The sequence below is a fragment of the Alternaria arbusti genome, assembly GCF_024043155.1.
Source record: "Alternaria arbusti strain BMP 1465 chromosome Unknown scaffold_2, whole genome shotgun sequence".
In the NCBI taxonomy this organism is placed as follows: Eukaryota; Fungi; Ascomycota; class Dothideomycetes; order Pleosporales; family Pleosporaceae; genus Alternaria; species Alternaria arbusti.
The window spans coordinates 1831308-1849752 of NW_026249942.1; the positions used below are offsets into that span (position 1 = coordinate 1831308).

The window sequence follows — 18445 nt, forward strand, 5'->3', positions numbered from 1 at the left end:
GGTACAACGTGGCGAATGTATCATCTTCTCATGCGTTCGCAATGCTGTTTGCGCCTTTCATCCACGTCATTAGACATTCGCAGCTGTTGTATACCCCTTGTTAGCTGTTGGTTCCTACGTGTAGAACGGTATGATAATCTTTGCGCGTGCTGTGTGCTGAGCGCATTCACCTTCGCCTCTTCTTTTAGTATACGAGCATCAAATTTAGCTTTTCCGTCACGGCGACGACGCTTCAATACTGCGAGTCGCTTCACGCAGAACCCCTTCATCGAAGCAAGTGTCACGCATTCAGGTCTTGGTTCTTTACATAAAGTACGCGGTTTCAGCAATTTGTTCTTATACTCTTCTCCTGTCACGATATTGATTTCGACCTCTTGACAACTGCTATATCAGCATTCCCACTTATCATCATCTGCTGAATCCAGGTCCTTCTACAACCAAGCAAGCCTCCTACACTTATACGACTACTGCCGGAATTCTTCTGTACGAAGATGCCGCGATCATCAGGAAGATCAGGTGCGGGTGAACACCGCCGAGACCGTCTTAGGCACGCTGATAACGATCACGAGCAATATGTCGCTGCAGACCAACGCTTGCACTCTTTTGCTCATACACGTATTGTCGAAGCAGAAATCCGACACCTAAGCCACGATCTCGCCCTCGCATTTTCCCAGATAGAGGTGCTCGAAGGAGAGCTCGGCTTGGCCGATCAAGAGATCAGGTTGTTGAGAGAGGAGAACGCGATGTTGGGAGAGAATAACACGACGCTGAAGGACTGCCTAGACGGTCGAGACGATGCCGAGCGCGAGGTGATAACGGAAATGGAAAGCCGTCTTGAACATCTACATGAGGATTTACAGGGCCTAGATGCCATTCTGCAAGCAGTCTTGGACGCTGTGGGCGTGACTGACGGCAACGAATCGTCTAGGGTCTACTTTGAGGGGGACTGGGAAGACATGGCGAGGTTGTGGCAGGAAGGTCACAATGAAGGGTATACAAATCATGCAAGGAGCGATCGGGCACCTGTTGGTCGGCCACGAGTGGATACCAAGCTTCCGCATGAGTCGATGACTGAGACGAACGCTTCTGGTCCGTCACGCCACTTCGAGCGCAGCAATGCGCCTAGCCCAGAAGGAAGACGTTCACAGCAAGCTTGTCCAGATACGTTGCGACAGATCGAAACGGAAATGGCTATCCTCCGACTCCAGGATCGTATGGAAAGAAACGAGGCTGGAATGAGAGCCTTGACAAGCCGATGCGATGCGCAAGATCAATGGCACGACTTGCTAGTTGAAATGTTGCATGAACAGGAGATGATCTTTGGAGACATACTCAGTACTATCTACGAGACGCAAGAGGAGTATGACGATGACGACGACGACGACGACGAGCCATATTGTACGTGCGGTGAGCGTGGATATGAAATTGATAGTGGAGACATGAATGCAACATTAAGAGGCGGAATGGGTGGGAGAGACGAGGACGAAGAATTCGTGTATGATTATGGTGGGTACACGAATTGGGATCAAATGGACGCTTCGTCGCAACAGGAGGGTATGAATGGAAACCAGAGTAGTGGTCGCGATAAAGAGATCATCCGGGAATTGCGACAGCAGGTTAAGCTCTTGAAAGAGCAGGTGCATGCGCTTATGGAGACGGCGCACCGCGACATTGTTTCTCGATCGAAAGACCGCCAAGAGGAGGAAGAGGATGAACCGAGTCTGCGTGGTGGAAGTGGAGAAGAGGAGGTTGATCACGATGGCAGTCGCGAGCATATCGATACCAGCAGTGTCCCTACTCTCATCCTAGCCTCACCACACTTACTCTGCCAGCGAGCCGCAACTCGGGTCGGCGATTCCACCGTCCACTACATTCTCGTATATCTACCTCCAGGTCTCGTCATTCCCGGAACCAAAAAGCCCGAGCTTGTTTTCCACAGCGCCGCGACAATCTACTATTTCCCAACAGGAGCAACAGAAGATTTCGTGAAACGAGAAGCCTGGAAGCAAAAGGCTTGTGGAAACGGACACTGGCAAGAAGTTGCGATCCACAAGATACAATCAAAGCAGGTGTTCAAACACGCGATCGCAAGCTGGTGGGAGACCATGGGATTAAGCTGGGATATCCTAACGGGTGGGGACTGGAACTTTGACGGAGATGAAGGTGAGATGTATATGGTCAACGACAACAACCTCTTTCTCACAAATCGCACAAGAGAAGTAGCCGGCGCACAAATTCGCGGCGGAAGTGGTTACGAAACCGACCCGTCATTCCAGAACGAGAGCGCAGCGAACGATCCTAGCAGCATGTTTGAGCCGCTCATGCAAGAGGCCGCGACATTATGTGTGGGCCCTCCAGCCTCTCAACGTGGGGACTTTTGGATGACTCTGGCCAATGTACTACAAACACGCAACTGCTTTCTCGAACGAGAACTCGAGAACTTCAAAGAACTAAATCACAGTCTCATGCAGGACCTACGTTGGCAGATGGATGTACAGGTGGAGATGGAAGAGCGGGTTGAGGCCGTACTGGTAGAAAAGAACGCGATCGCTGAAGACCTGGAGGTTCTCAAGACCCGCTTGATGGTTTTAATCGAGAGTACTACATCTCGTACGGTATGCACGGACGATAAAGAAGACGTGGTTTTGACTGACGAAATCCGTATGGAATCGTCAAGCCTAGGAACGATGCGAGGTGGTAACGAAGACCCATCATCACCAGCGACATCTACGAAGGAAACGACTCCACGAGCATTCCTCTCCGACCCTTCCCGTACGTGTGCCATTATCGCAGCGAAATCTTTCGACTTCTATCCGAGACAATCCACCATAGTCTTTGCTGGTGCCTCTCCGCACCTATACCAGTTTCCTCACAGGTCGACACTGCCTGAAATCTGTCGCATCCTTGAAATCGATGACGGGGAACAATCGCTCGCCGACGATCCATATATCGCGCGCGTCTTAGAGATCATGAAGATCCGTGAAGAGATGGGTATAGAGTTGCCCGAGAACGTCAGCGATGAGCGTGTCACTATCAGCATATGCGATGTTCCGAGTGATTGTCACTTGGATCGCGAAACAGAGATAGCTACATGGGAGGTGCATGAGGAAGATATGGACGTTCTCGGGAAGCTACTAACGAAGCTTGATATCGATCTAAAAACATCCAAGTCGTCTACCAGTACCTCGGTCAGAACCGCATCGAGCGAAGAAGAGCAAGACTACTACCAAGATGTTGGCGATTTGGTTAATTCGCTCAACGACGCAGTCAAAGACGAGCTTAGAACCAGCTCGCCGAAGTTCTGTATGTTTCAGGTACATCCTGTAATTGACAGTGAGAGCTTCTCTGAGATGAAAGAGGTAAAACAACCATGTTTGTTATCCGTTCGTGGCGGTGGTAGTCATTCTGAGTACTGGAACCATGATGCACACGGCAACCGAGAGTTCCCGCTACAAAATCCCAAGTTGCCTGCTGCACCAGGTGTCCCACCTATCACTCCGAAATCCTATGGTACGCTGGCACCAAATACTCCTAGCTTAAGTTCAAACGAGGCGATCATTACGGCAAAAAGTCCTTTGAGCATAAGACTGGGCCGTCTTATGTTCCCTGTCAAGTTCGTTCAACGGCACGAGGATAGCATCAGCCGCTTTGAATGGCAACATACAAAGCGACTGAATCCTCAGTTCAGAGACAAGCGCTCCAGAAGTTACAAGTATACAAGAGGTGCTCAATGCGAAGTCTGGGCTATGCAGCTGGACGAACACCGAGAGCACTGCGACTATTGTCAAGCAATGTTCATTGAGGAAGACTACGCTAGAAGCAATGCTACATCTACGTATAAAGACGACGCTTCGAAGCCGCCAATAGAAGCTAGGAGATCTTCGGAGAACACCATCTGGCCTGGAATCAGTAATGAAACAACCCTCCGCACTGATGACCACCCAGACTCCGGCTTGAGGGGCGGTGCCGGTCATGAAAGAGATCTGGAACATGAAGGCGAGGAAAACGAAGACTGGCGATACGAGTGGGACAATCTAGCTAGCCAAACTCAATCCTCGGGTTATCAGCCTCGCACGTTTCGCAACTCCAGCACACTTTCCACAAAGACAAAGACTTCACCTCCTTCGCCCGTTGACCGCAACTTCCGAAAGGATCGCTGGCCTCAGTCATGGGATGTTTGTACCGCCGAAGAGTTCCTAAGGACGGAACATAGGAAGGTAGATCGCCGCGAAGTTCATGCAGGTGAGTTCTCTAAACCACCACACAATACCCGGCATAAGAGCCCTGACAGCCTGACGCCATCAAAGACTAGTAATCCTTTCCTACTGGAAATGCGAAGGTCGAGACATGAACCAATCCCTGAGAGGCCACTTACGAACTGCGATTCACTGTCAATCAAAGATAGCGACAGTGTATTGGAACTCAAGGCTGAAGCTTGGCTGGACAACCCTAGGCCAGCACCCCCAATCCCCTTCCAGCGAAGCTCTGCAGCGCTGCGGCACGACACCGCAGACTCACATCATGCTGTTTCTATTGGTACAGGCGCATCTACATCTGGACCGCAGACCAATTCGGTACCCAAAGAGCCGTCATTCAGAAGTGATCGCCATGAGTTCTTCCCAGCCGGCGAACATTACACCATATCAGAGAATGAATCCAGTATGACGACGCGAACAAGGCGCAGAGACGTGCCTTTGTCTGAAATCTTGAGTGATGAAGCCTATGAGGATCACGTCAGGTCAGGACCCGTTGAGACGCCCCACCCCCGAGTACCGAAACCAAAACTGGGCGAGAGACTGTGTAAGAAGTGTGCAGAGCTCTTGACTTTGCTCGCTAAGTATATTGCAAAGTTGAGTCAGCGACTGACGGCCAGGACGTCAAAGACACCAATGAACACACCTAAAGTTCCTCGTGACAAGACTTTAGGTTCGAGCGCGAAGCCCAAAAGGAAGCCAAAGAAGGGTATTTCAAAACTAGCCTTTCAAACGCCAGCAGCGCCAGCGCCGTCAAGAACGGGCTGGGAAGCCTGGTACATGAACCGCCGGCTTCCTTACCTACCATTCGACAAATCACTTCCGGACACACCTCACGCATGGACTTCAACTCTTATCAAGGCCTTTGAACCCAAGGGGAAGTTTCCTGCAATACCTCGAGCCTCTTTTTCACGCATCGACTGCGCGCGCATCATCGCCCAGGCACAGGACAGTGCACACGCAAACTTTGTGAGCCAAGGAGCGGACCAATGGCATGTGCCAACCGTTGCCGGGCCATCAGATCTAGTGAAGGAAGCGCTCATGTGGTTGGACTATGAAGATAAGTCGGGGAAGATAGGAAAGACAGTTTTTGATGGAAACATGGCAGACGAGACTGAGTACGATTATTCCCGTAACGCCAAGCTGGCGGTAGTGTAGAGGTGGAAAGTTCGATTGAATGGTAGTATTTGCTAGTCTACAGACTCACAGCTCTCTGTCCCGAATAGTTCTATACTGTTGATACTTCATGTTTGCCTCGTGCTCTCTGGTCATATTCTGCATGAAGGTCTGGATAAACTCCGTTTTGACTGCCCATGAGGCTGTTATGCGTAAGAATTGCAAGGCGAAGACCGTCCAGACTAGCTGGATACCTTCGATGAAGATTATCTGCTTGTAGGCTGGAGCGAGTATGAATGCAGCAAGGCGAACAAGCGGAGTGACGGAGAAAAATGTGCCCAAGAAGTTGAAGATAAGGTGCTAGTCGGCACGTTAGTGGGCTGCCATGCCGAAAAATTAAGATAAGAACTTACTTCACCCAAGCCCTTGAAGATCAACATTGGTGACTTCATTTTGAGAAGCTGCCGAAGCATATGCTCCACGGTGAATATAGACAGCATGCCAACTGTCATGTCGAGCACCCATTTGACGAAAGTATTGCGCCAGTTCAATGACGCTCGATGCACTCTGCCCTGTGCGATCCATTTCTTCACCACCTCTTCCTCTCTATCTTCGCTCTCTTCGACTTGCTCCTTTTGCTGCGCTGGGGCGTCTCGGTATCTCGGTCGAGCAGGCAAGATCCTTTCAAGGCCAATGAGCCACCAATACTGCAGTATAGCGAGCGCTAGTGAAATGATCACTTCTCTTGGCAACTTTCGCCGATAGAAAGATTCCGATATCTCACTACCTGCAGTCCCATTGATTCCACTGGTACCATTGAGTCCAGTTCTAGTCTCGTTGCCATACTGGAGGGCAAGGGAGAACGAGGTACCGTCGGAGGTGTTAACCGTGGGTTTGACATCGATTGCTAATTGGCCAGTCTGGTCTGTTAAACCAGGAATGGTAGCATTGGACAATGTCCCATTGGTGAGAAGGTTGAGAAGTGTCTTGAATGTTTCATCCTGCGTTACTTCGGCGAATATGTTTTCTTCGGCATAATGGCTGTAGAGCAGCGAGACGGTGCAGATGGCGGTTGCCTGGAGAACGGCATTGCGCATCACTGGCGAGAACAGCATGATTGAGTTTCTGGGTAGAGATGTGCGATGGATGACGGAAGGAAAACGTGAGATGGACGCAATCTTAAGGCGGGTTGCCATATGAATACTGCGCCGCGTTAGGCAGCCACTCGTGTCTGCCTTGCAGTGCTACCACATTGGACGCCTGATACGCGATGCGGTCCGAATATGATGCAACGGCATTTATTATCCGTCTTTTTGATGTGGTTGTCAAGAAGGCGATGCAAGGACATCCGCCTATCGCATCGCATCAGTCGATGATGCTACCGGGTCTCGGAACGTTTCAGACACTATACTCTTTTCGGAACACGCTGATCGCGGTACGTGCCAGGGGTCCTTTCCGACACCCGGTTTTTGCTTCAGAACGACGTCGAAAAGTCAGCGTGGAAGTGAGCAATTACTTCCGTCTTCCGCGTTTTACCGTGGAGCCTCGTCTAGTAGGAAGACGGGAAGCTGCGAATACCCATAGCGTGCATGCATTCTAGCGTCAGACGCAACTCAGCTGGATACCTAGGTATGTCGCCTGGCGAGAGCGATCTATAATATGTGCTGAACATTTAGGTAAGGGAAAATCTTTTGCTTCGACTATTGCGATCAAGGTATCATAAGGCGCACGTGAAGAGTGACCAGATGGGCGTAATCTTTCGGCGCACAACGTACAAGCAACCCCAGATGAGAGCATGTAACCGGCGAAGCAAGCTGGTAAAACCGTTGGATATCTGCGGATGGACAATGCAGTAGTCAAGTCAAGAGATGCATCGTAGAATGTTGAAGGAAAGCCTGTACCAGAGTCGACCAGATAGCCAGTTTCTCACCGCACCTGATTCACCACAATTTGTCACCAACCTTGAGGTAGCAGTATCGTGCCTACTTAGATTCGTTCCTTCGCGGCGTTTCACTACTGTACGGTCCGGCGACTTCGCTAACCTTCGATCAGCGAGTTCTTAACGAACGCTTTCTACGTTCACCTGCACTCATGACCTTGAAGTCATAAAAGTCTCTATTATTCCCTTCTTCATTATCATCAACGCACTCGAAAAAGTCCAACTCAACCTTCACGCAACATTCAGTATGATTCGCTTGTTTCTCTACGCAGTCACCCCCTCCGGACTCAGAATGAGCTGGTTACGGCACGCAAGCCTCGCACTCTTTCCAGAAGAATTCCGCGCCGATCTCGATGAACTCCACAGATACTTTCCTAGCCTAGCTATCGTGGTACCAGGAGTAGTGTCCCAGGTATCGGCAAAAAACGTCGGCTGGTTCTTCGCGACACTAGAGAGGACTGCCATCATTCTGACGGCTTTCCTAACACAGCATCCGACTCCGGAGCAGATCCAGCGTTACTGCAAAGACTTGGAGAACTACTTGGAAATGGAATGTCGTGATTGTCCCGCACTCCGCGAGTTGCATCTTAGAGAACTCGCCACGTTCTGCGAAGCAAAGCTAGAAGGTCGACGCCTTTCCGGCCCTCGAGCTTTCAGGGAAGTATCTAGCTTGCCTCCACTAACTAATCGAGAAGCCTTTTGGATCGTTTCAGCTTTCCTTGAGCCCGCGACAGTACAAGTGTTAAGTGCTATGAGCCAAGCGCACATACCTACGTGCCGCTCGAACATGAGCTTCCGCGAGTTTGTCGAAGCAAGTCGGGGTTACAAGGATGGGATGTTGCACAGCACCATAGAACTTCCCTTCACATACCTAGGAGATTCTGACGATGATGTCAATTCGGACATGGATGACGATCTTCAACCGACTGGCGAGCGTATTCTGATCGAGGATTTCTGCAAACCAGTGCAGAGCGTTCCTGAGGGTGTCGCATGCGCCGTATGTATGGTCGATGTCCACGAAGACAACAAGAACGAAGAACGACCAGTGATTACGAAGTGTGCTCACTACTTCCATCAAGTCTGTCTAGACAGCTGGGTCAATGAGTCAGCTATGAACGGTGCGAACGCATGCCCGCAATGCCGTGCAGAGATGTGTCAAGCTCGCGCACGTGAGCCTGTTTCACGGCTCCAGAGTGAGGCGCAGGAGGCCGAAGATGGCGACTTCATCGACTCTATGCAAGAGGAGGCATTGCACGCCGAGGGTGAAATCAATCGCGGAAGCGGTTTGTTTTCGCGTCTGCGCAGCCGGTTTCGCCGAAACTGAGGAAGATTGTCATCTATAGGGGCAATTACGTCGGCAATAACGGCTTAATGATATCTGGTCAACTCCTGCCCGGGCTCCCGGCCTCTTCGATAGTGCTGTATCATGCAGATGGGGTGACGGAGTGAACCTTGGAATGCAATGTCCTTTGTAATGACCTTGGAATGGGGCAATAGAGCTAGACTAGAAACGCTAGATGTGACAACATAGTACCAATCGTCTTGGCAGACGGTCTGTTCAATAGTGTAATGGGTTTCTTACGCGCATTTGACTGTTGAAAGATGTACAGACGAGTGATCGCGCTCGCATTAAGGGATGAGGATTGCTGGCTCGTGATGTGAATGTAGCAGACGTGTCGCGCCCCTCATAGAAGGCATGCGCGGAGGTTATTGAGTTTTCGGAATGTAATGAAGATAGTCAGAGCGTTTAATTGCTGGGAGGCATCAACAACGATGATGATGACCTCAGGTACCGAGCTACTCGAACACTCGGCGCCACTAGCCCCTTCGGGACTAGTACCCCACCATCGTGCCGACAATTTTGAACTGCTCGAACTTCTGGCGCACCGCGCGACACTCACTCATTCTCCAACCCCTCCAAATCAGACGCAGGATATCCATTTCTTTGCGCTCCCCTCCCCATACCGCCAAAATGTCCACCACCGTACGTACAACCGCTTTGCTGTCCAGCGCAAGGGAGCACCCCACGCGCACAAGAACAGTAGGCTAAGTACTCAAGTTATAGAAGCGCTCCGCTGCCGCCAAGAAGGGCCAAAAGGTCACCAAGAAGTTCATCATCAACTGCTCGCAGCCCGTCAACGACAAGATCTTCGACATCCAGGCTTTCGAGAAGTTCCTGCACGACCGCATCAAGGTTGAGGGCCGCACCGGTAACCTTGGTGATACCATCCAGATCAGCCAGCAGGGCGATGGCAAGATCGAGGTCATTGCGCACCAGGAGTTCTCTGGCCGCTACCTGAAGTACCTGTATGTTGAACACCTGGCGCTTCAGAGGGAAGGATGTTGGCTAATAGCTTGACAGCACCAAGAAGTTCCTCAAGAAGCAGCAGCTCCGTGACTGGCTCCGCGTCGTTTCCACCTCCAAGGGCGTCTACGAGCTCCGCTTCTTCAACGTCGTCAACGACGAGGCCGATGAGGACGACGAGTAGATCTACGATACCACTTGAAGATACCAACACGGCTTGCATAGTATGGAGTCTAGGGTTCGGACAACAGGATGGGTGAAGGTCTACATGGCACGTAGCACGATCTAATGAATTGATGCACCTGCCACTTCCTCAACTGCATGCTCATGCGTGACTTATTCTCTACTTTGAAAGTCCTGGTTTCAACGCGATGTCCGAAACACTCGTTCTACGCTAATGGAGTTTTCTGAGTCTGACGGTGGGGATACATGGCGTGAGTCTGTTTACAGGAACAGGGATCCCTAAGAAAAGTTTGCGATGTCACACGCGAGAACACGTTTAGCTCGAATCGAATGCCGTACCCACTTACTCCACACGATGCTAAGGAGAAGGTTGCAATATCTTCCGCGCAAGCGCTGACTGTGGAGCATGCGTCGTGCCTACTCAGTCGCGATCCTGAACACAGCTGCAAAAAGAGCTCAAGCACAGCGCATCGTCTCCAATTGTACGAATAGCGGCTGAGTCCGAAGGTGATTTGATGGAAAGTGGGTTACGTCGTCTAAAGATATGCAGCGAGACGTCGAATCCACCATGTCTTCAATTGAAGCTATTCCAGGTAGGAAGTGAGGATGCAGATTTGCGCCGTTCTGGTGTTTTATGGGGCGTGGAAAATCTTGCTACATGTACTAGAAAAAGCTGTTGCATTCTGTCCACGGTAGATCGACGTACGTGGGAGATCTTGGTACTGTTCCTATGCGGGTACTAGCGATGCGTTGGTGCGGGTACACTCGTTGCGAGAAAACCATGTCTCGCCAAACGCGATCCACTTGGTATAAGGCGTGTTCAGACGTGTCCTGGTGACGCGCTTGCGTGTATCACCTGTCCAGCTGTCAGTGGCATGCGCAGAGATTTCTGAATATGCCCGGAGGCAGTGCTATAGGAAAAACAAGCGGTTCTCGGAATGATGAGTTTGATATGTTCCGGATGCTACTCCGCATTCCGATCCGGGGTTGCTCGGCGTTCAGTACAGAAAGCGAGACCGACGAAGCTAGAAGCCATGATGCTTACTTTGGTTCGTGACAATAACAGCCTTAATACGACGGAAAAGACCCCGATGCAAAAAGCGCCACAACGGGAGCGCCGTGCAATACTGGACTGGAGATCAAGAGAGGTATACCGAATCGGCCCGTCGTAGATCGAAGCTTTGCGCCCGGATGAGGCTACAGAGAGCCGCAATGCAGGGCACCGTTCTAGAGGTCTAGACACCGCGAGTTGTGTCTGCATTCAGCAACCACAGAAGCGGTGAAATGGTGTTCGTGCTGCCAGTGTGGTCCCGCCATGACACGTTCACGGGCCATTGGATGGCGTCAGTTTCAGGTCAAATTTCGCCATGATGACTCTAACCCTGAAGCTACGCGTGGCATGCTGAGTTGCACATGTCAACGGGAAAGAGATCCTTGAACGAACCATGGGTGCGCCACATGGACTCAGTGTATGGTTCAGGTAACCAGAGATATGCAGAGAATGCAATTGTTTTACCGAATCGGGCGCTTCAGTCTTGGCAGATCGCGGACGCCATGCAAGCGTCGCCGTTGTTAAGCGAAGTATCGTGAGATTTCTAGGTGGTGTTTGGAGGCTTCGTCTGCCCTGATCCACATGGACTCGTCGGGCATTTCCGACGCGAAAGTGGTTGCGTGATCGGAACCGGTGCAGTTTCCATCGAGTAATGTAGACCAGTCTGGTCCCTCAACAAGTGGAGGCTTTGACACGACGCATCGTAGGTAACAGCCAATATCGGGCCGGAACGCCAAAGTGTGCAAAGAAGCTGTAAAGGATCTGGGACAGGTGGAGTACCCAGTCAGCGTTTCTTCTCGCTCCACGGTGGGTGTAGGAAAAACTCGTTGCATTACCTAACGCCGGCGCGGCTTGGCATCTGTCGCCATCACGATGAGCACGAATATGACTGTGGATTGACGAAGACGTTGCACAATTAGCAATGCGCAATGTAGTCGAGTAGGGCGCATAAGCGGTCATCAAATACGTGTCAGGTGCACCTCCTGACGTGACGATGCGCGCCCTTGAGGAGTGCGGGGAGTCGCGCCGGTGTATGGGCAGTCCGAGGAGATGCTCGAATATTCGTCCCCAGAGTCGCACTTTGCAGGCGATCAGAACGCCATGTTGCGGGGAACAGCGCATCAGATGTGCGTCAGCGAATGATGGCTAGCGGGCGGACAGTGTGCCGTTGCGATGGACGAGCACCCCAGGGTTTCCGGGTGGAGACTCTCTGGTACAATGTGTGCTGAAGTGAATGGCCGTCGGCGAGTCACACATGTTGGCCGCATAGTCAAGCCACCACGGTGCTTGTTGGCGGCGGCCAAAGCACGAGCTGGAATTCGGAATGCGTTCGGCCTGGTGATGAATCGGCGGTCAGCAGCGAGCGCTTGGTTATGCATGGTGATGGGGAATGCGCTGCATACACCGGTATAAGGCGCGACAATCACGACGCTCTCGTACCAGCTCAGCTGAGAAGGTTTCCCAGGTGTTGACGTCTTTTTAGTTGGCAGGCACGACAGCTACTGGGCGATCGCGAGAGCGGCAGGCCGTGCGTTCCTTCCTCCTGACCCAAAAATTCCATGGAAGGCGCAGGGGTGTGCTTGCCAGAACCCGTTAGCGTGGCGTGCGCAATCCCTGCATCTGGTATAACCGATGAAATCATGCGAAATCGAGTTTCTCTCATGTAAAACTTCCCTCAAAATGCTGAACGCCTTTAAATAAGACTACGCCCTACCCCGAGCTACCCCTTTGGTTACTTTGACAGCTAGAACATGTTCCTGCCACAGACTCTCTATAACCACCTCCACTCCCACAAGGTTAACTCTTGAACGCTGCCGCATTCAACAGTTGCTGCACCTGCATATCGGATCTCGGCCCACTCCCTCACTCCATTGGACAGCTCCTTATCTCGCAGATTCAAACCTGCCAACATCCACTCACGTCACTCAATCTCAGCCCTACCCCGGATTCTTTATCAGACATGCCCGGTCGCCTGTTGAGCACCCTCGCGAGGGTGGCTCCCACGCCATTGCCTAAATTGGACCACATCAAACCGCACGCTGAAGGCCTGCTTCCGCCCGTCTACTCCTACGACGCACCCCGCGTAAAAGCAAAGTCAAAGTCGGAAGAGTCGCTCGTCATGGACATCTTCAACCGCCACAAGCATGACAAGCATGCGAAAGAAAAAGAGGAAGTCAAGAAGAGCCCCAAGGTTGAGGCTCAGGGCGCGGCTTCCATGAACATGAGCGTTGAGTCGCCGCCCATTGTCTTCTACAACAGCCCCCAGTCTTCGACCGGCGCTATTTTCTCGGGTCAGCTCGTCATCAACGTTCATGACCCCTACGTCACCGTGGAAAAATTCGAGATGCGCATGCTCGCCATCGTTTCCACTAAGAAGCCTGTCGCCCCACACTGCCCCGATTGCAGCACGCAAACCACCGAAATCCACAAGTGGGAGTTCCTGACGCATCCTACTTCGCTGCGTCATGGCCCACACACATTCCCCTTCAGCCACTTGCTGCCGGGACACCTGCCTGCGACTACACATGGTAGCCTCGCCACAGTCGATTACTACCTTTCCGCTGTTGCTACTACCTCATCGGGTAAGATTACCTACAAGCGCAATCTGGACATCAAGCGCGCCATCTTTCCCGGAGCCGAGAAGCACTCTATTCGCATCTTCCCTCCCACGAACCTTACCGCTTCAGTGAAGCTACCCCCGGTCATCCACCCGATTGGTGACTTCCCCATTGAGATGCGCCTATCTGGTATCGTGCAGAACAAAGGAGACTCACAAACACGATGGAGGCTCCGCAAGCTCAACTGGCGCATTGAGGAGACGCAGAAGTTCATTGCTCCAGCCTGTGCCAAGCACATTTCCAAGGTCGGGGGTGAGGGCAAGGGTGTCCTTCACGAGGATGTTCGCGCCATCGCCAGCGAGGAGGTCAAGACTGGCTGGAAGACCGACTTTGAGAAGGGCGAGATTGACGTCGAGTTTCAGGCCGCCTGCAACGTCGGCCTGAAGCCTCTTTGCGACATGGAGAGCCCAAGCGGCATGAGCGTCAAGCACAACCTCATCATTGAGATGGTTGTCGCTGAAGAGTGGGCACCCCTCAAGAAGCTCAACCAAGCCACTCCTACTGGCGCCGCTCGCGTTCTCCGCACTCAGTTCCACCTCGTGCTCACTGAGCGCTCTGGTATGGGTATTGCTTGGGATGAGGAGCAACCTCCTCTCTACGAAGACGTTCCTATCAGCCCCCCGACTTACGTCGACGACTGCGAATTTCCTTTCTCCAACAGCAGCTCCCGCTCCGGAAGCTTCAGTCTGGAGCAATAGCTGCGAGCTTCCTATTTCCTTTCTTCGCTTATACCCCATTTTACGATGAGATCATCGACGCTTCACGAATCTCCTTACTGTGCCATTGGTCTATTTTCGCTTGGAACTATCACTAGTGGACTGTAGGATATACCCGGCGTCGCGTTTACATGCTCGCCACTCTTATTGGATTTTTTTACGGCGTTCGGCTCATTGCTGGTGTTTTCGGGTTGAGCTCAGGCTGAGCCGCTCTTGCATCGAATGGACATCCAGCAGGCGTTTTTCCTTGGCACAAAGAAAAGTTCAATTCATAGATCACAATTCGTGACTAGCATAATAGCAAGTAATACACAGTACAAGCAGAATCAACTTCTACGCTCTGACATATCTTTGGCTCATGCTTTCTTGAAGTAACTCACAAATCATTGACTAGCTTCACCTCTGGGCACATGAACAGAGAGGTATACATGAGCCGCTGAGGCCGCGCAAGGTCTGTTCATGGCGTACACTTCTTCACAGAGCATCACCGGACCCACCCATCAGGCAGACCAATTCACACCGCTTCATAGTACCTTACATCGGAAGTGCCTTCCTAAAATGGATCTCACGATACTCGCCCCTTACAACTCGTACCACAAAGCCACCACATGAAAATCCTGCAACCACGTTCCACACTAGCCAGTATTCTAGAACACACTCCCCACATCCCTGATACATGCACCATGGTACCAGCACACCTCGCATCGGCACTTCGGTACCATACGCCAGTGACACATAACATGCACTTGAGCGGGTACATTACCTGCTCGCCCTAACACCTTTTACCCTGGCCCCTGTCGGGGATCACTCGCATGGTCGGGCTTCTCTACCGAACCGGTACTTTTGAGGCTGCCGGCCTAGAATAATTGGCATGCCAGGGCTCGGACGTGCGCGACAAGATGGGAATGTGAATTCCTCCATGTTTGGAGATGCGACATGTCTGGGTGGGATTTCCTATTTAGGTTATCAGCTTTTGACCGAGCTCGTCAGCCCAGACCGAAACCTTCTGCATGTTTGTGCATATGTCACTGAAAAGCTTGAGGATCGCGGCTCTTCTTTCAATTTTCGCCTCTGCCGTTCAGGGTGAAGTACGGGATGGGCGTGTGAAGACGTCGGCTCATGGATGCTGTTGCCAAGGTATATGTGGGGTGCGGCTACATGACGTACATCACGAACTTTGTCTAACCCATCACCACCCTGGAAGTATATCCTCAACGAACCGTATGCACCTTGAGTTTCTACAGAGCACTAAGTGTACACTCCTTTGGAATTGCAGCATCGATCTTGCCATCGCTAGCCGTATTTCTTGAACGCACACGCCCCAGGGTATTCACAGCAACTCCTAAGGTTGCACAATCGTTTTTGACATCTAGTCGCGACAGTCGCTAATTCATTGGATCATTATAGAACCACTCCGAGTATGAGCTGGCGTCAGGTAAAAAAGACCCGAAACGCTCCGGGTCTTGCCTATGTAGCCAAGCACCAAAGAAAGCATGCCGACTCGCTCCCACACAACAGGATTTGAATGAGGTACCTTTCGCAACGTCAAAAACCGTGCCGCGCTACATCAAGGTGTACGAGGTCAGTGTGTGTCTCATATACATTTCGTACGGATACACTTACCCGTGCTCAACATCGAGGAATCTCCCAACAAAGATCAAAACACTTATGAACTCGCCAGAGCCGTGCTTGGCAGTCCACTCTTGTTGGGTTATGTCAATTGACATGCTGGTGAAAGCGAGGCGACCACCTATCCTCCACCAGTCTGTGGCTTTGTCAACACGGTGAGACATATACCGTTCGCGACCAATCCTCCCAACCAGTCTGCCCCACGACCATTCTCGATTTACTTCCTTGACCGGTTGGAACTTGTTCAAGAGAAACGGATTCTTTATCTCCAGTGTGGAAAACGTGCCGTTGGCCAGACGAAGCGCCGAGTTTTGGTCTAACAGCCGTACTACCTCTGGACGTCCAGGATGAGAGAGATACATATTCGCACCCCACACGAGACTTGGGCTTGTGGCATTGATCAGATCACTCAGATAAGCGCAATATTCAGTATTGGGAGGTAGCCGCCAACTGACTGTACCGCCCCAGCCAGCCCTAAAGTTCAAGATACGAAGTCAGTCAATGTCTTACGCGCAGCTCGCGCAACGGCTCTCTTACCAGGTCCACGAAGGTAAATGATTACGTCGCATACATGCTTCGGAGATAAACATCGCCTGATGCGAGCCCGCGCGGTGAAACCATGACGATATCGCCAAGGCGAAGGTAATCTGAGCGGGGGCAGCGCTTCCAGCAATGTCGCCCGTCCACAAAGGTATTCCGTGAAACATATGCAGCGATGTGGTTTGTTCGTACATTCCAAGAACACCCTGGACTAGAGATGGCGCAGAATTTAGTATTGGTAACACCAGCAGTGCCAAGGCAGACTACTTACAGGCTGGCAGGGTATCTGTAGCTTGTGTCAAGCGTCGTTTCGTAAACTCACGCATATGTTCGCACAGCCCTCGCAATTGCGCTCCAACGGTTATCTCCTCAACGACAGGAAAGCCATAGTCCAGCCGATACTCCTCGTCATTAGCAATGACCAAGTCTCCCTGGTGCGCACTACTGCCTCCGCTGAATGCACCGCCTTTGAATATGCCGCTCAACATGAAGTCTACCAGAATGGTGTTGGGATCGTTCTCATGGCTTATGGGTTGGTGGAACAGCGACACATCCGCGCTTTCATTCGAGGCCATACATCGACATTCCCAATAGAACTGGTGTTCTGTGAAGACGATGCGGCGGTTAGAGAGGACTCCTTCTTGGTATGTCCAGCCGCGTGTCCAATATTGCGATTGGAGTATTTCTCGCCGCGGGTCAGGGAGCATAGAAAGAAGCAGACTTCCGCTATCAGCGTAGTACTTTGGCTGTGGCTTGCGAGGTGTGTTCCGTACCCCAGGAAGACCATGGCTAGCACCATTTCCTGCAGCTGCTACGATGGTGAACTCAGCAGCTTCATATATTGTGGTCATCCTCGAAATTAGGTAGCCTTTCTCTTCTGGATCCGCCTGGTTTATACAGCTCCGATCCACCCACAGATAGGTAAAGTCGAGCTTGCGTGTGACCTCGACTGCGTCCATGACAGTTGCCGGCCAGTCTTCCAGATCGGCGGGTGTAGATCCCCAAACATAGCTTAAAGCAGCGTACGGAGTTCCCCACGGCTTGTCTTCAACCTCGGGAGGATCCTTGGTACAGTTGATCAAACGAAAGCCTCTGGTTACCGGTTCTTCCGATGCACGTTGTCTGCAGGCGGTACCGTGTCCACTGCGGCAATAATCGAGCCATGACCGTAACCGCTCAAGATCGAATGAACTCTTAAGCTCTCTTGCTCCAAGCAGATTCTGGTTGAGACCGTCGCTGGGCTCGGCAGCCGGCTTGTAGAATATGGCCCCCACAGCTGGAATCTCGTAATCTAGCCATGAGGCATCGTGCCCGGTCGGTGGGATCGACTCTATATCTGGCACGACTGCCATGAATACTGTATCGTGGCGTTCCTCGAGGAAGTCGGGATCTTTAAACGCGGTTCTCACCCGAGCTGCATTGAAGAGCCAAGCATCGGTGCTAGGGAACGCAAGTAGTTTGTAGCGTTCATGTATATCTGGCTGGACTCTGACAGATCGAAGGAAGTCGCACAAGGGACAATCTGATGGCTTGGACAGCCTCGTGCCAAACCGATGCACCGAGACTGCATCAGCGTAGAAGTGCCTTCCATCGCTAGCTTCGTAGAGCTTCGACTTCTTGTCTGGATCGTCCACTCTGCGTTTGTAGTACTTGAGGGCCGCTTCGAAAACGTTGTCGATGTCAAGCATTTGACATCCCGTACACAGTGATGATGTTGGGTCGATGGCTGGTTTAAGCCGTTTCCTTCCTTCAGCATTGTCTTCCGGACTGGCTTCCTGTCTTCTTTTGCCTGCCTGTTTTGAATATGTGGCGCTCATATCGCTTTGAAGGTAGACGTATTCGGGTAATATAGGCGCGTCACAGTTTCTCTGTGACATCCGCGATTTTGTCCGCACGCTTCTTGTTAGTAACGGGGTAGGACTGCATTATTTCTTGACTGCCACATGTCATTTCGAAATATTGGAATCGATCCATATGGAACCTGGTAGAATGTATGCTCGTATTGGTATACACAGCTGAGGCAGATCGGCGTTCAACACAGCCTCCTCGTTGCCTGAAACAGCCTTAGCGCCGCCACGAGCGCGTCCACGCAAAC

At 51.6% G+C, this 18445-nt stretch overlaps 6 protein-coding genes across 6 annotated transcripts; 4 read left to right on the forward strand and 2 right to left on the reverse strand.

Annotated features, from left to right (window-relative positions):
• Nucleotides 1–491: 491 nt before the first annotated feature.
• J4E86_002208 (uncharacterized protein) lies at nucleotides 492–5411 on the forward strand (the record flags this gene model as incomplete). Its single annotated transcript, XM_051442769.1, has 1 exon — nucleotides 492–5411. The coding sequence occupies one exon, from the start codon at nucleotides 492–494 to the stop codon at nucleotides 5409–5411; it is 4920 nt and encodes a 1639-aa protein (XP_051306357.1).
• Nucleotides 5412–5456: 45 nt separating this feature from the next.
• On the reverse strand, nucleotides 5457–6484 carry J4E86_002209 (uncharacterized protein; the record flags this gene model as incomplete). Its single annotated transcript, XM_051442770.1, has 2 exons — nucleotides 5457–5729; nucleotides 5783–6484. 2 exons carry the CDS (start codon nucleotides 6482–6484, stop codon nucleotides 5457–5459), a joined length of 975 nt encoding a protein of 324 aa, XP_051306358.1.
• A 1611-nt stretch (nucleotides 6485–8095) lies between these two features.
• On the forward strand, nucleotides 8096–8632 carry J4E86_002210 (uncharacterized protein; the record flags this gene model as incomplete). The annotated part of the gene is made up of 2 exons (XM_051442771.1): nucleotides 8096–8426; nucleotides 8457–8632. 2 exons carry the CDS (start codon nucleotides 8096–8098, stop codon nucleotides 8630–8632), a joined length of 507 nt encoding a protein of 168 aa, XP_051306359.1.
• Nucleotides 8633–9280: 648 nt separating this feature from the next.
• On the forward strand, nucleotides 9281–9797 carry RPL22 (60S ribosomal protein L22; the record flags this gene model as incomplete). The annotated part of the gene is made up of 3 exons (XM_051442772.1): nucleotides 9281–9292; nucleotides 9374–9615; nucleotides 9671–9797. The coding sequence occupies 3 exons, from the start codon at nucleotides 9281–9283 to the stop codon at nucleotides 9795–9797; spliced, it is 381 nt and encodes a 126-aa protein (XP_051306360.1).
• Nucleotides 9798–12807: 3010 nt separating this feature from the next.
• J4E86_002212 (uncharacterized protein) lies at nucleotides 12808–14163 on the forward strand (the record flags this gene model as incomplete). Its single annotated transcript, XM_051442773.1, has 1 exon — nucleotides 12808–14163. One exon carries the CDS (start codon nucleotides 12808–12810, stop codon nucleotides 14161–14163), a length of 1356 nt encoding a protein of 451 aa, XP_051306361.1.
• Nucleotides 14164–16613: 2450 nt separating this feature from the next.
• J4E86_002213 (uncharacterized protein) lies at nucleotides 16614–18038 on the reverse strand (the record flags this gene model as incomplete). The annotated part of the gene is made up of 1 exon (XM_051442774.1): nucleotides 16614–18038. The coding sequence occupies one exon, from the start codon at nucleotides 18036–18038 to the stop codon at nucleotides 16614–16616; it is 1425 nt and encodes a 474-aa protein (XP_051306362.1).
• Nucleotides 18039–18445: the final 407 nt, after the last annotated feature.